Below are 17,011 nucleotides of genomic sequence, written 5' to 3'. Positions count from 1 at the left end.
TGTCTCCCCACAGTAACCATCGTACCGCTGTCTCCCAACAGAACCATCGTACCTCTGTCTCCACACAGTAACCATCGTACAGCTGTCTCCCCACAGTAACCATCACATCGCTGTCTCCCCATAGTAACTATCACATCACTGTCTCCCCACAGTAACCATCGTACCACTGTCTCCCCATAGTAACCATCGTACCACTGTCTCCCCATAGTAACCATCGTCCCACTGTCTCCCCACAGTAACCATCGTACCACTGTCTCCCCACAGTAACCATCGTACCACTGTCTCCCCTCAGTAACCATCGTACCACTGTCTCCCCACAGTAACCATCGTACCGCTGTCTCCCTACAGTAACCATCGTATCGCTGTCTCCCCACAGTAACCATTGTACCGCTGTCTCCCCACAGTAACCATTGTACCGCTGTCTCCCCTCAGTAACCATTGTACCGCTGTCTCCCAACAGTAACCATCGTACCGCTGTCTCCCCACAGTAACCATCGTACCTCTGTCTCCCCACAGTAACCATCGTACCGCTGTCTCCCCACAGTAACCATCGTACCGCTGTCTCCCCACAGTAACCATTGTACCGCTGTCTCCCCACAGTAACCATTGTACCGCTGTCTCCCCTCAGTAACCATTGTACCGCTGTCTCCCCACAGTAACCATCGTACCACTGTCTCCCCACAGAAACCATCGTACCACTGTCTCCCCACAGTAACCATCGTCCCACTGTCTCACCACAGTAACAATCGTACCGCTGTCTCCCTACAGTAACCATCGTACCGCTGTCTCCCCACAGTAACCATTGTACCGCTGTCTCCCCACAGTAACCATCGTACCACTGTCTCCCCACAGTAACCATCGTAACTCTGTCTCCCTACAGTAACCATCGTACCTCTGTCTCCCTACAGTAACCATCGTACCTCTGTCTCCCTACAGTAACCATCGTACCGCTGTCTCCCTACAGTAACCATCGTACCGCTGTCTCCCCACAGTAACAATCGTCCTGCTGTCTCCCCACAGTAACCATCGTACCGCTGTCTCCTCACAGTAACCATCGTACCTCTGTCTCCCCACAGTAACCATCGTAACTCTGTCTCCCTACAGTAACCATCGTACCTCTGTCTCCCTACAGTAACCATCGTACCTCTGTCTCCCCACATTAACCAGCGTACCGCTGTCTCTCCACAGTAACCATCGTACCGCTGTCTCCCCGCAGTAACCATCGTACAGCTGTCTCACCACAGTAACCATTGTACCGCTGTCTCCCTACAGTAACCATCGTACCGCTGTCTCCTCACAGTAACCATCGTACCGCTGTCTCCCCACAGTAACCATCGTACCGCTGTCTCCTCACAGTAACCATCGAACCACTGTCTCACCACAGTAACCATCGTACCACTGTCTCCTCACAGAAACCATCGTACCGCTGTCTCCCCACAGTAACCATCGTACCGCTGTCTCCCCACAGTAACCATCGAACCACTGTCTCACCACAGTAACCATCGTACCACTGTCTCCCTACAGTAACCATCGTCCCACTGTCTCACCACAGTAACCATCGTCCCACTGTCTCCTCACAGAAACCATCGTACCGCTGTCTCCCCACAGTAACCATCGTACCGCTGTCTCCCCTCAGTAACCATCGTACCACTGTCTCCCCACAGTAACCATTGTACCACTGTCTCCCCTCAGTAACCATCGTCCCACTGTCTCACCACAGTAACCATCGTCCCACTGTCTCACCACAGTAACCATCGTACCACTGTCTCCCCACAGTAACCATCGTACCTCTGTCTCCCCACAGTAACCATCGTACCGCTGTCTCCTCACAGTAACCATCGTACCTCTGTCTCCCTACAGTAACCATCGTACCTCTGTCTCCCCACAGTAACCATCGTACCGCTGTCTCCCCTCAGTAACCATCGTACCGCTGTCTCCCCACAGTAACGATCGTACTGCTGTCTCCCAACAGAACCATCGTACCTCTGTCTCCACACAGTAACCATCGTACCTCTGTCTCCCTACAGTAACCATCGTACCTCTGTCTCCCCACAGTAACCATCGTACCGCTGTCTCCTCACAGTAACCATCGTACCGCTGTCTCCCCACAGTAACCATCGTACCTCTGTCTCCCCACAGTAACCATCGTACCTCTGTCTCCCCACAGTAACCATCGTACCGCTGTCTCCTCACAGTAACCATCGTACCGCTGTCTCCCAACAGAACCATCGTACCTCTGTCTCCCCACAGTAACCATCGTACCTCTGTCTCCCTACAGTAACCATCGTACCTCTGTCTCCCCACAGTAACCATCGTACCGCTGTCTCCTCACAGTAACCATCGTACCGCTGTCTCCCCACAGTAACCATCGTACCTCTGTCTCCCCACAGTAACCATCGTACCTCTGTCTCCCCACAGTAACCATCGTACCGCTGTCTCCTCACAGTAACCATCGTACCGCTGTCTCCCCACAGTAACCATCGTACCACTGTCTCCCCACAGTAACCATCGTCCCACTGTCTCACCACAGTAACCATCGTACCACTGTCTCCTCACAGTAACCATCGTACCGCTGTCTCCCCACAGTAACCATCGTACCACTGTCTCCCCACAGTAACCATCGTCCCACTGTCTCCCCACAGTAACCATCGTACCGCTGTCTCCTCACAGTAACCATCGTACCTCTGTCTCCCCACAGTAACCATCGTACAGCTGTCGCCCCACAGTAACCATCGTACCACTGTCTCCCGACAGTAACCATCGTATCGCTGTCTCCTCACAGTAACCATCGTCCCACTGTCTCCCCACAGTAACCATCGTACCTCTGTGTCCTCACAGTAACCATCGTCCCACTGTCTCCCCACAGTAACCATCGTACCGCTGTCTCCCTACAGTAACCATCGTACCGCTGTCTCCCTACAGTAACCATCGTCCCACTGTCTCCCCACAGTAACCATCGTCCCACTGTCTCCCCACAGAAACCATCGTACCGCTGTCTCCCCACAGTAACCATCGTACCACTGTCTCACCACAGTAACCATCGTACCACTGTCTCCCCTCAGTAACCATCGTACCACTGTCTCCCCACAGTAACCATTGTACCGCTGTCTCCCCACAGTAACCATCGTACCGCTGTCTCCCCACAGTAACCATCGTACCACTGTCTCCCCTCAGTAACCATCGTACCGCTGTCTCCTCACAGTAACAATCGTACCGCTGTCTCCCCACAGTAACCATCGTCCCACTGTCTCACCACAGTAACCATCGTCCCACTGTCTCACCACAGTAACCATCGTACCGCTGTCTCCCCACAGTAACCATCGTACCACTGTTTCCCCACAGTGTGCAATTGGCCATAACAGGGGTGGACATATTTTGGAACTCACAGAGATAATGAGGGGTAAGGAAATTGCTGGGGTGGAAGTGGGATGAATTTGATCTTTAAAAGAACTGAGTGTCAATATAAATTTGGCAACAACAGGGTGACCTGTGAATAGACCTTGTGAACTGGCAAAGAAGCAGTCCAGTTGGGAAGAGCTGAAGTTTATGGAGGATGGAAGTTACATCAGGCGATGTAAAAGTTGAGTCCAGGAACGCCAAAAGCATGAAGACGGGCTTCAGCAGCAGCAGGACCCCAGCTGAGCAGGATAGGATTGCTGTGGAAGTAGACAGTCTCATTGAGGGTCTGGTTAGAAGTTCAGCTCTCGATCAAATCAGGTGGCCAAAGTTGTGAATGGTCTGGCTCCATCTTCGACAGTGAACTGGAAACGGATGTAGTTGGGTGAAGGGGAATGGATTGAAACCAGAACCATCACCCACAAACAAATTAACATTTTTATTGCAGCACTCATGACTTAATATCTTAAAGGCGTTAAAACCAAAGAACTACTTCTGAAGTATTCATTGTTATAAAATAGGAAATGTGGAAGACCGTTTGGACACCGGTACTTTCCAGAGATAGTTATGTATCATAATCACCAGAGGGCTATTTTGAATTATTGCACAAATGCAGATCCCTATTGGAAGATCAATCCTCACAGTGGTTGGTCATGTTAGATTGAGCTATCTGGAAGAGTAGCTGCTACTAGCTTGTTTCCAACAGGTCTGATGTGGGAGAGAAAAACAACCCAGTAAACTAATAAATGGAGACTGTAATCTTAAACGAGATGCCATTTATTGAATGACAGCACTGAGGTATAAGTTACACATACATAACAGACATCATTATAGAGATCATTGGGTCTGATGGTGGCTCTTCAGCTTTTAGCTTCTAAATTGTCCATCCGCTAAGCCCATATGACATAGTTGGTGATGTTAAGACACTTGTCAGCATTAATTCTTTCACATTTGTGTACCCTTGTACTACAATCCCCAAAGTCAAATAATCTGCTCCTCGCTTACTGAGTTGAAGGTGATCTGTTGCCTCTTCGTTAGTTGAGGGCACACTCCTCTGTACTGTGTAGCATTGTTTGTGTCTCTCCACAAATGTCGAACCAGTTTGTACAAAGGCCCTGGCAACGGAGGTACATTTGAAGAAAACAGGATCAAAGATCAAAACCAAAAATGACCAAGCTTGCTGGACGCAGCAGATTACCATATGTGATTACCATATGTGATTACCATATGTGATCCTTTGTCTTTTCCAGCTGTTGACCTTGTACGAATGTCTGCCTACCCAAAAACAATGCTGCTGGAGATTATTTCTATCACTTTCAGGAGAGTTCAACCTTTGCAATGCCTAACTAATCTCTGTTTCTTGCTCACTTCCAGTTGTCGTCGTGTTCTCTTTCGTGCTGTGCTGGCTGCCATTTCACGTCGGCCGCTACCTCTTCACCAAATCCTCAGAGGTGGGGTCCTTTGAGATGCTCCAGATCAGCCAATACTGTAGCTTGGTTTCTTTGGTTCTCTTCTATCTGAGTGCTGCTATCAATCCCATCCTTTACAATATCATGTCCAAGAAGTACCGGGTGGCTGCTCTGAAACTGTTCCATGTCAAGAAGGCCCCGAGGAGAACTCCGTCAACAGTAAAGGACGAAAGCTGCCCAGCCTGGACAGAGACCAGTATAAGCACTTGATCACTGCAGAGCAACCAAGAGTTATGGCTGTGATGTCTGCTTGTAGCCATGCACAGCCACTGGCTGCATGGGCTGTAGGGGTGTTGCCCCTGTGAGAAGGAGCATGATATGGGCACTGTATTGCTAACCGCAAGACAAACAACAAACAAAAATTCAAACGATTCTAAAGGATTCAGCATCCCTTTCACCTTTCAGTGTAGACTGCAGATCAAGGTTATCCAGTTAAAAAGTATTGGACTGCTGTTTTGATGCAAACACATAAATATTTCAGCTGCTGCTCTGAAAGAAATAAATTTATGTTGGTGTCCGGTCAACTGGTTACTTGAACTTACTGTGAGATAATGAACAGGGTAGTGTGGTAAGCCATTTAGAATGTTGTAAATAATTCTCGATTTCATAGCCTGCATAGTGTGCTGGAAGAGTTTCCAAAGGCAATTTCTGTTTTCTTTGTTTCAAGAAAAGTGTCTTAAACCAGTAAGGGAGACCATGGGAACTGCATCGTAACAGAAAGACCGTCAAGCTCACTCACTACCATCCTAATTGTCACATGGTATGGTAATAATGGATTCATTGATTAACACATCAATCACTCTCTATCAATACAGCTTCAACAGTAAGTACATGAGGTCAGAAAAACTTTTAGTGTTAGGGTGCTTTGGAAACCAGAAGTCCTTCAACTTCACTTGCCCCAATCCTAAATAAAATCAAAAAGTGCTGGAAAATCTCAACAGACCTGACAGGTTGGATCTGAAAAAGAGTCACATTGGACTCAACACATTACATCACTTTCTCTCTCCACAGATGTTCCCAGATCTGCCGCATTTCTCTAGCAATTTCCGGTTGCCATTTTATTCTGTTGTCCTTTGGTTTTGGATGGCTTTATAAATATGGAATCTTGGATACAACACAGAGATAGGAAATTTGGTGCAGGACATCTGTGCCGTACCCAAATCTTACGGTGCCAAATCATGTAGACATTGTCAGTGTCAAACCCCTTGCACTAAATATCCTGAGCCAAGTTGCCCAAAGCTAGATTGCCCTATAACAGATTGTTCTGGAGATGTACCTACCAGCACCAAATCAACCAGAGCCAAATTTCCTAACGTTCCACATCGTACTCCTGTACTCTTCCCATACCTTTTGATGTCCCCTGGTTTGAAATCACCTCCCCCATATCCTGTGGCACTGACCCTTTGTTCTGGATCCGTCAGCCAAGGCAAACATCATCAAACACCATTGAATTGGTTGGAGGATGTGAGAGTCAGGTTAATGAGAGGCAAGAGATAATAGGGTATGGTTGGATAAATTGGAATCCATGGGAGGACCTGTAAACACAGACAGTGGAGGAGATAACTCATCCAGAGATAGTCAGAACTGTCAATGCTAGAGTCAGAGATAACACAGTGTGGAGCTGGAAGAACTCAGCAGGCCAGGCAGCATCAGAGGGGCAGGAAAGTTGAGGGTCGGGACCTTTCTTCAGAAGAAGATACCCATCCTGAAATATCAGCTTTCCTGCTCCTCTGATGCTGCCTGGCCTGCTATGTTCCTCCAGCTCCACACTATGTTATCAGTGGAGAAGACACTTAGAATTTCTAACATTTGCCAGCAGCCTTTTGGTTTTGGGATAATGACAAATTCCAGCCTTTAAATAAACTCCTGAGAGCCGAATGAGGCTGTGGATTAGAGTGAGTGATACCCCTCTCTTAAATCCCTTGGTTTAGTGAAAGAACTATGTAATGAGCACAAACATGATTCACAGCTAATTGAACTCGGATGGGATTACACACTCCCTCAAGAGGATAATTCGAGACCTGGGGTGAGTGGGCAGTGTAGGGATAGTGTGAAGCTATAACAGAACTCAAAGTGGATAAGGTATCAAGCCTTTGCCATGCTGTTCTGGAAATGTGATGGACTGAGCTGGCTTGCTTGGATCCACAATAACTCCTAGCCCATCAGAGCAATCAATCAGGTTAACTGTGGCACCACCATCATTAAAATGGTAAATCCAAAATTGAAAATAGTGGAAATGCTCAACATAGTGTCACAAAGCCATACAGCACAGAAACAGCTGAACACATCCATGTTGACCAGGTTTCTTAATCCCATCTTCCTGCATTTGGTCCATATCTCTCTGAACCTTTCCTATCCAAGTACCTGCCCAAATGCCTTTCAAATATTGTAATTGTGCCAGCTTCCATCACTTCCTGTGGCAGCTCATTCCATATTCACATCACCCACTGAGTGAAAAAGTTGCCCCTTAGGTGCCTTTCTCCTCAAAGCTGTAACCTATGCCCTCTAGTATTGGACGCCCCTACTGTGGGGAAAAGATCTTAGTTATTCACTGACAAAAATAGATATTGCTGGAAAAGCTCAGCTGGCCTGGCAGTATCTGTGGAGGCAAATCAGAGTTAACGTTTTGGGTCAAGTGACACTTCCTTCCTCCCCCATTCTGTGGGAGGGTCACTGCACTCAAAACGCTAACTCTAATTTCTTTTCACAGATGCTGCCAGACCTGCTGAGCTTTGCCAGTAATTTCTATTTTTGACTCTGATTTATAGCATCCACTGTTCTTTCAGTTTTTATTGACTGTTCACCTTTTCTATGCCCCTCATGGTTTTATAAACCTCTGTAAGTTTACCCTTCAGACTCCTATGCTCCAGGGAAAGTAGACCCAGCCTATCCAGCCTCTCCTTATAAATAGAACCCTCTAGGCTCAGTCACATCCTTGTAAATCAGTTTTGCACCCATTCCGGTTTATTAACATCCTTCCCATAGCAGGGTGGCCAGAATTGGACGCAATGAGAAAAAAAAGCATAGCATCATCCTTGGCTCAGTGGTAACCGTATTGCAATGGCAGTTCATATCTCACAGCTGAAGACAGAATTCTGTGATGAAATTTTATTGTGCAGTATTGAGGGAGCGCTGCACTTTCAGAGGTCCAATGCAATATTAAGAAGCTGCAGAAGGATGCCTATTTGACTGTGCGCCAGTTCAAGTCCCACTCCATGACTTGACGGCCAAGGAAGGTGTGCTCATAATGTGACCAAACAGTTTGAATATCAACTTGTAAATTTGTCCAATGCATGTCAATGGTGGCTGTTAAGAGTGGGAGAGATCCTTAGGACAGCCAGCACCGTTGTGATGGGCTGAACAGCCTCCTTCTGTGCCGTAGCCATTCTGTCATTCTCTGATAATCGCTGCACTTTGCTTTACTACCCAAGGCCAACAATAGGACCATAGAGTATGAAAGAAAGGCAACTTGGCCCATCTGTCTGTGGTAGCTCCTTCAAAGAGTTAGCCAATTGGGTACACCCCTATAATCTAACTCCATAGCTCTGTTTTTATTCTTTTCCTCTAGTGGAGATGTTCATGGTTTAATACTCAGATGTTGATTTACGTGGAGAACTATTTGCAAGCGGACAACTTTGGTTTTTGGGTTGATTTTTATTTAAGGTACGACTCACAGTGTCACATGTCAGGAAGCGGAGGGTCTTATGAGTATCCTTAACTCTGCAGTGACATACTCACTTTTCTCATTCTTGCACTGGGATTAAACTGTACATGTGGAATGCAGGAATGCCTATGTAAAAATTATTTTGATGTAATAAATGTAATTTATTGTTGTACAATTTTCAGCGATACCTATTTATTCTTTGCTGTGACCTGCAAAATGTGAACACTGGTGTAAATTTTATTAAAAGATGGGCTGAGAGAACCATTCTTTTGCTGTGAATTATTCATTTGTTTCCAAGGCAGGATGGGTTATGTAAAGTTATTCACACTTAACCTCCTCAATGATTTAATTCATTAAATGGAACAGAGAAGGTTAGGAAACAATAAAGAGAAAACACAATGTCGAGCTGGAGGAACATAGCAGGCTGAAGAAGGGTTTGGGCCCGAAATGTCAGCTTTCCTGCTCCTCTGAAGCTGCTTGGCCTGCTGTGTTCATCCAGCTCTACACCATGTTATCGTTGAAACTGAATGCCTTGGTGAAACATTGATCACCTATACTGCTTTTGCTTAGATGGATTGAAATCAGAGTTTGTTTCTTAATGCTCTTGGGAAGCATCGGAGCACATTTCACACTGTTAAATGTTCTTGATAAATGGAGGCTGTTGTCACTGATTGCCCTTCAGTTTTTGTAGACTTTGAAAGGTCAAAATAAACGACTGTTAAAACTGAGATCACTTCTACGCTAAGCAACAGCCATTTCACAGCAGAGGGGAGGATTATTATAGATGTTTTCCAATCAACCTGTTTAGAGATGCAGCTATAGTGAACGAGTTAGGACTTGAACCCAGGCCACCTTGCCCGGAGGTAGGGACTTTACCAGCTCACACAACAGCCAACTGTAAACAAATCCTGGCACAACTACTACTCAAAATATGTTGTAGCCATAATGGTCGATTGCCTATCTGTTGTCATGGGTGATCTCAGGTTATGGTGACCATGACAACCATCATTGATTGTTGTGAAAACTCATCTGATTTATGAATGCCCCTTCGGGAGGGATATATGCCATCCTTACTTGGCTTGGCTTACACGTGGCTCCAGACCCACAGCAGTTTGGCCGACTCTTAACAGCCCGCCTCAGAAATGGCCTTAAACAACCACTGAGTTCAAGGGAAACCAGAAATGGGGAGCAAATTCTGGGCCTTGTCAATAATGTTCACATTCTACACCAAAACAAAGACTGGACTGCACGTTCATTGGTAAGATGTCACCAGCATCTCATTCACCCCGTCTCCCAGAGAATACTGATCCAAAGCAGGAAGCCGGTGAAATCCGTCACTCTTCTGTTGCCTCTCCAAAGTAAAAGATTAAGAGGGCAGTGACACACCTCTCTTCTGAATTCTTGGAATGAGTGGGAAATTAAATATATTGATGTGGTGACTATAGCAAGGTCAGGCAGCTGGACCTCAGAGAATATGAATTCCCTAATTGGCTCTATTAACCTGGTTCAATCAGGGAGACCTAGCTGACAGATAGAAACAGGTGTGTCAGAGGTTCTGCTCACCCTAGGAGCTGGCTCTGAGGAAGCTGGACCAACGTCAAGTACTATATACGTGTGAAGAAAGGGGGACTTGGCAATGGGATACCAAGCTCAGTAGAGTTATTTCAATTGACTCTGTGTCTTTTGTAGTTGCAGCTATTAACTAGCCTTTCAAATATTGTTAAAAATGTCTTGAGATTCCAAGATGAACTGTTATCAGAAAAGAAACTTGATGCTGAGTCACTTAAGATGATAGTAGGACACATGACAGAAGGAATGGTCAGAGGTAGGTTTAAAGGAGCATCCAAAAGGAGAAAATTGAGTGAAAGTTCTATAGAGATTGATAGAGGGAATCCTGAGGTTTAGGTTCCAGGAGTATGAACATAAAAATTAAGTTTGGGCCATTTGGCCCGTCGATCTTGCTCCCCCAACAATACAATCATTGCTGATCCATTAGTTATCTCAACTTCTCATTCTTGTTTATCTTGGCTTGAGTTTCCTGAAACTGAGCGTTTTACCTGATGTGGCAAGCCTTATGAAGTCCCCTACAATGTAAAATATTGGACGTGGTTGTCATGGTGTTGAAGAATCCAATAGACATTTATTACATCGCACTATTATATAGAAACATTACATTCACATGCTAGTGCCTGCCTGGGCTAAAACTAAGATATAATTGTAAAAAGGAACATGCTTTCCATATAGTGACATGCTTCAAGTGTTCTGAGTACTTGTAAGATGGAGTATGAATGTTTTTAGGTCATATACTAGGGTGCACTGTTAATGCCAGGATGATAAGGTTACACTGATGTACTGACCATAAGGTACAACATAACAATTATCCACCCAGCTCATACCCACCCTGATACCCATTGATTTTTTCATTAGTCAAGAATCTCTGTTCCTCTATCATTTCCTCTCTATTCTGAGACTGATCTCTGTGCAAGGGATTTCTATAGAATTATAACCCTCTAAGAGAGAAAAATTCTCATCTCAGTGTTACATCAGAGATCGCTTATCTTTAAACTATGTTCCCTAATTTTAGTTTCTCCTGCAAGGAGAATCATCGTTCAGCATTCGCATTGTGAAATTTTCTCAGGATCTTATCTTCACTAAGATCACCTCTCATTTTTCTTAACTCCAAGAGAAAGATGTCCAACCTTTTCCTCAAAAATAATATTGCTTCATTCAAGGTGTTCATTCTAAATTGTCTCGAATACATTTTCATCCTTTCTTACATAAGGAGACCAAAACAGTACACGAGCTGAGATAAAAACCGAAAGAACTGTGGATGCTGTAAATCAGGAACAAAAACAGAAGTTGCTGGAAAAGCTCAGCAGGTCTGGAAGAATCTGTGAAGAAAAACAAAACAGATTTAATGTTTCGGGTCAGGTGAACCTTTTTCAGAACTGACTCGACCGGGCCTGAAACGTTAACTCCTGACTTGTTCTTCACAGATGCTGCCAGACTTGCTGAGCTTTACAAGCAAACTGAGTTGAGATGTGGTCTCACCAATGTGCTATGCACTGTTAGCAAGACATTTATAGTCCATTCCCCTTTCAATGCACCATAACAATACATTTGCCTTCCTAATCATTTTCAGTTACTGTACAGCAACTTTTTATGATTTACATACCATGACACCAAGATCCTACTCTATCACTGAGGTCAGCAATCTGTCTATATTTAGCTCGTCGGCAGCTAAAACAATAACCACATGAATCAAACTTGGCAATAACGAAAGATAACAAGGTGTAGAGCTGGATGAACACAGCAGGACAAGCAGCATCAGAGGAGCAGGAAGGCTGGTGTTTAGGGCCTAGGCCCTTCTTCAGAACAAGGGTCTAGGCCCGAAACATCAGCCTTCCTGCTCCTCTGATGCTGCTTGGCCTGCTGTGTTCATCCAGCTCTACACCTTGTTATCCTGGATTCTCCACCATCTGCAGTTCCTATTATCTCTGGTAATAATGCAACCTTTGGCAAACTTCCATCATGTGATGTGATGTGCTGTGATGGTCACTGTGCTAAACATGGCCTGATGCGACCCAGGACCCTGGTAATGCAATCTCAGCCACATTCACTGCAGAGGAAGCCCCTTCCACACTCACAACTACAATCATCTAGGAGGATAAGGACAGCAGAAACACAGAAAGTAAGGGATGTGGTCAGACAGCGCAAGAAGACACAAAGGCTGAGACAGGAGGCATTCTCCATGCCTGCCTCTTCAGGAAGGATAGACTGTAAAATTGGGAAGGCATCTAAGTCTCATTATCAATATGAAAACTGAATGTACTGGTGAAACTCAGCAGGTTTGGCAGCATCTGTGGGGAGAGGAACAGAATTGATGTTTCGAGTCTGACGAATCTCTTTGAAAAATCGAAAGAACTATGAATGCTGTAAATTTGAAACAAAACAGAAATTGCTGGAAAAGCTCAGCAGGTATGGCTGCATTAGTGGAGACAAATCAGAGTTAGTCAACACTCAGGGGAAGAGTCATAGAATCATAGAGTTTTACAGCCCAGAAACAGGCCCTTTAGTCAAACTCATCCATGATGATATCCTATATAAATCTAGTGCAATTTGCCAGCATTTGGCCCGGATCCCTCCAAATCCTACCGATTCATATATTCATCCAAATGCCATTTAAATGCTGTAATTGTACCACCCTCCACTACTTCATCTGGCAGCACATACGTGCACCACCCTCTGCGAAAAAGTTGCCCCTTAGGTCCCTTTTAAATATTTTCCCTCTCACCTTAAACCAATGCCCTCTAGTTTTGGACTCCCTCACCTTGGGGAAAAGAGCTTGTTTATTTGCCCTGTCCATATTCCTCATGATTTTACAAACCTCTGTAAGGTCACCCCTCAGCCTCCAACACTGTAGGGAAGAAGGCCCCAGCCTATCCAGCTTCTCCCTATAACTCAAACCCTCCAACACTGACAATACCCTCATAAATCTTTTCTGAACTTTTCTAGTTTCACAACACCCTTCCTATAAGAGGGAGATCAGAATCGCATGCAATCCTCCATAAGTGGCCTAACCAATGGCCTGCTTTGACCCCCTCCACCCACACATCAACAAATACCGGTTATATTTGGACATAGAGCAGTTTTTCTGCCGCCTCCGCCTCCACGCTTACTTCTTCAACCGTGAGCATAACCCTCCCTCTACTGACCCCTTCTCCTGCCTCCAACACTCACCCTCCTCCTGGACACCACCCCAAGGCTTCCTACTCTCCCTCAACCTTTTTATCTCTGACTGCCTTCGTCAAACCAATTGCCTCAACCTCTCCACCCCTCTCATCCACTCCAACCTCTACCCCACAGAGCGTGCAGCCCTCCACTCCCTCCGCCCCAATCCCAACCTCACCATAAAACCCACGGACAAGGGAGGCACAGTTGTAGTATGGCGCACTGACCTCTACCGTGCGAGGCCATACGCCAACTCCCCAACACCTCAGCCTCCTGTCCCCTTGATCATGGCCCCACCCCTGACAACCAAGCCATCATCTCCCAAACCATCCACAACCTCATCACTTCAGGTGACCTCCCACCCATAGCCTCCAACCTCATTGTCCCCCAATCCCGCACGGCCCGTTTCTATCTCCTTCCCAAAATCCACACACCCGCCTGCCATTGTCGACCATTGTCTCTGCCTGCGCCTGCCCCAATGAACTCATCTCCACCTATCTGGACTTCATTTTCTCCCCCTTGGTCCAGGAACTCCCCACCTATGTCTGTGACACCACCCACGCCCCCCACCTCCTCCAGAACTTCCAATTCCCTGGTCCCCAGCACTTCATTTTCACCATGGATGCCCAGTCCCTATACACCTGTATTCGCCATGCAGATGGCCTGAAGGACCTCGGCTTTTTCCTGTCCCGCAGGCCCGATGAGCCCCCTCCACCGACACCCTCATCCGCTTAGCTGAACTTGCCCTCACCCTCAGCAACTTCTCTTTCAATTCCTCTCACTTCCTACAGACAAAGGGGGTGGCCATGGGCACCCGCATGGGCCCAAGCAATGCCTGTCTCTTTGTAGGTTACGTGGAACAGTCCATCTTCTGTGCCTACACAGGCCCCAACCCCCACCTCTTCCTCCGTTACATTGATGACTGTATCAGTGCTGCCTCGTGCTCCCACAAGGAGCTCGAACAGTTCATCCACTTCAACAACACCTTCCATCCCAACCTTCAGTTCACCTGGACCATCTCCAATACCTCTCTCTCCTTCCTGGATCTCCCTGTCTCCATCACCGGCAACCACCCAGAAACCGATATCCATTTCAAGCCCACCAACTCCCACAGCTACCTAGAATACACCTCCTCCCACCCACCTTCCTGCAAAAATGCCATCACCTGTTGCCAATTCATTCCTCTCCACCGCTTCTGCCCCCCGGATGAGGCATTCCATTCCCGTACGTCTCAGATGTCCTCGTTTTTCAAGGACCGCAAACTCCCCCACTCAGTGGTCGAGAACGCCCTTGGCCATGTCTCCCGCATTTCCCACAACTCATCCCTCACACGCCCTCCCCACAATAACAACCAAAACAGAATCTGCTTCGTCCTCACGTACCACCCTGCCAATCTCCGGATCTAACGCATCATCCTCCGACACTTCTGCCATCTGCAATCTGACCCCACCACCAAAGACAGTTTTCCCTCCCCATCCTTATCTGCTTTCCAGAGGGACCACTCTCTCTGTGACTCCCTTGTCCACTCCACACTCTCCTCCAGCCCCTCCTCACCTGGCACTTTTCCCTGCAACCGCAGGAAGTGCCACACCTGCCCCTACACCTCCTCCCTCACTCCCATCCCAGGCCCTAAGATGATTTTCCGTATCAAGTAGATGTTCACCTGCACATCCTCCAATGTGATGTACTGCATCCGCTGTTACCGTTGAGGCCTCCTCTACATTCGGGAAACCAAGCGGAGGCTTGGGGGCCACTTTGCAGAACACCTACGCTTCGTTCACACTAAACAACTGCACCTCCCAGTTGCGAACCATTTCAATTCCCCCTCCCATTCCTCAGTCGACGTGCCCATCCTGGGCCTCCTGCAATGCCACAAAAATGGCACCCGAATGTTGCAGGAACAGCACCTCATATTCCACTTGGGAACCTTGCAGCCCAATGGTATCAATGTGGACTTCACAAGCTTCAAAATCTCATCTCCCTCTCCCACATCCCAAAACCAGGCCAGCTCGTCCCTGCCTCCCTAACCTGTCTTTCCTCCCACCTATGACCTCCTCCCACCTCAAGCCTTACCCTCATCTCTGACCTACCAACCTCATCCCGCCCCCTTGATCTGTCCTTCCTCCCTCGGATGACCTATCTCCTCCCTACCTCCCCACCTACACTGACTTTTATTGGCTCCATCCTTGACTCTTTGACCGGTCTGTCTCCTCTCCACCCATCTTTTCCTCTATCCATTTTCTATCTGCCTCCTCCTCTCTCCCTATTTATTTCAGATCCCCCTTGCCTTCCCCCATTTCTGAAGAAATGTCTAGGCCCAAAACATCAGTCTTCCTGCTCCTCTAATCTGCTTGCTCTGCTGTGTTCATCCAGCTCTACACCTTGTTACCTCCTATGCTCAATGCATTGTCCAATAAAGGCAAGCTTATCAAGCACCTCCTTCACTAGCCTGTCTACCTGTGACTGCATTTTCAAGGAACTATGAACTTGCACTCCAAGTCCCTTTGTTCAGCAACACTCCCCAGGATCTTACCGTTAAGTGTATATGCCCTTGTCCTGTTTTACCTTTCTCAAAAGTAGTACGTTGCATTCATCTAAATTAAACTCCATCTGCCATCCTCGACCTATTGGCCTCTGATCAAAATCCTGTTTGACTCTGAAGTAACCTTCTTTGCTGCCCACTATACCTCTCATTTTGTGTCATCTGCAAACTTACTAATCATACATCCTGTGTTTACATCCAAATCAGTTACACAAATGACAAAAAGCAGTGGACCTATGACCAAACCTTATGGCATGTCACTGGTCACAGGTCTCCGGTCTGAAAAGCAACCCTCCACAACTGCCCCTTGTCTTCTCCCTTCAAGCCAGTTCTGTATCCAAGTGGCTAGTCCTCCCTGAATTCCTTGCAATCTAACCGTGTTAGCCAGTCTACCATGAGGAACCTTGTTGGATGCCTTACTGACGTCCATATAGATCACATCCACAGCTCTGCCCTCATCAATCATCTTCGTTACTTCTTCAAAAAACTCAATCAAGTCAGTGAGCCATGATTTCCTACACACAAAACCATGTTGACTATCCCTAATCAGTCCTTGCCTTTCCAAATGCATGTAAATCCTGGCCCTCAGAATTCCTTCTAACAACTTGCCCACCATCAATGTCAGGCTCACCAGTCTATAGTTCTTTGGCATTTCCTTTACTCAACCTGAACCGTTAACTCTGATTTCTCAGGATTTTCTCTGATTTATGCTGCCAGGCCTGCTGATCTTTCCAACAATTTCTTCTTTTGGATCTCTTTGGAACCTAGTTTGAGTTTCGAATAAGTGCTATCCTGGGCCCTGCAGAACTTCCTGTTTTTATTTTGGATCTGCAACATGCATACTATTTTGTTTTCATTGCACTTCATCAACTTCTCTGCTCAACAGGACAGAATTGAAGTCGAAACTGCTCAATAACAATTCTGGTTGCAGTTTGCACACGTCATAAAATTCTACCTATAAGAATCAGCTTAATACAAAAGGACTCAAGGCTATATTTAAGTGGAACTCAAAAGTTGTGAACGTTTCATACACCCATGAGATTTTATTCACAGTTGGAATAAGCAAGATATGAACAACATTACAATATTTATAGAAAATGCTGGAAGAGAAATGCTTCTTTAAATGTAAATAACATAAACATGCAGAAGAGATTTATACCTATTGTGACGGTGGAATTGATCTCAAAGCTCCCCCGCAGTGCTATATCT

The 17,011-nt window shown here is 46.4% G+C and overlaps 1 protein-coding gene across 1 annotated transcript in view; it reads left to right on the top strand.

Annotated features, from left to right (window-relative positions):
• The window catches only part of ghsra (growth hormone secretagogue receptor a), a 47,618-nt gene extending 41,122 nt beyond the window's left edge, over positions 1–6,496 (top strand). The window contains exon 3 of the mRNA XM_048542469.1: positions 4,771–6,496. Coding sequence (XP_048398426.1) covers positions 4,771–5,075 — 305 coding nt within the window. The 3' untranslated portion in view covers positions 5,076–6,496. The remainder of the gene's footprint in view (positions 1–4,770) is intronic.
• Positions 6,497–17,011: the final 10,515 nt, after the last annotated feature.

This window comes from Stegostoma tigrinum, chromosome 14, assembly GCF_030684315.1.
Source record: "Stegostoma tigrinum isolate sSteTig4 chromosome 14, sSteTig4.hap1, whole genome shotgun sequence".
Lineage (NCBI taxonomy): Eukaryota > Metazoa > Chordata > Chondrichthyes > Orectolobiformes > Stegostomatidae > Stegostoma > Stegostoma tigrinum.
This window is presented reverse-complemented; position numbering and strand designations above follow the sequence as displayed.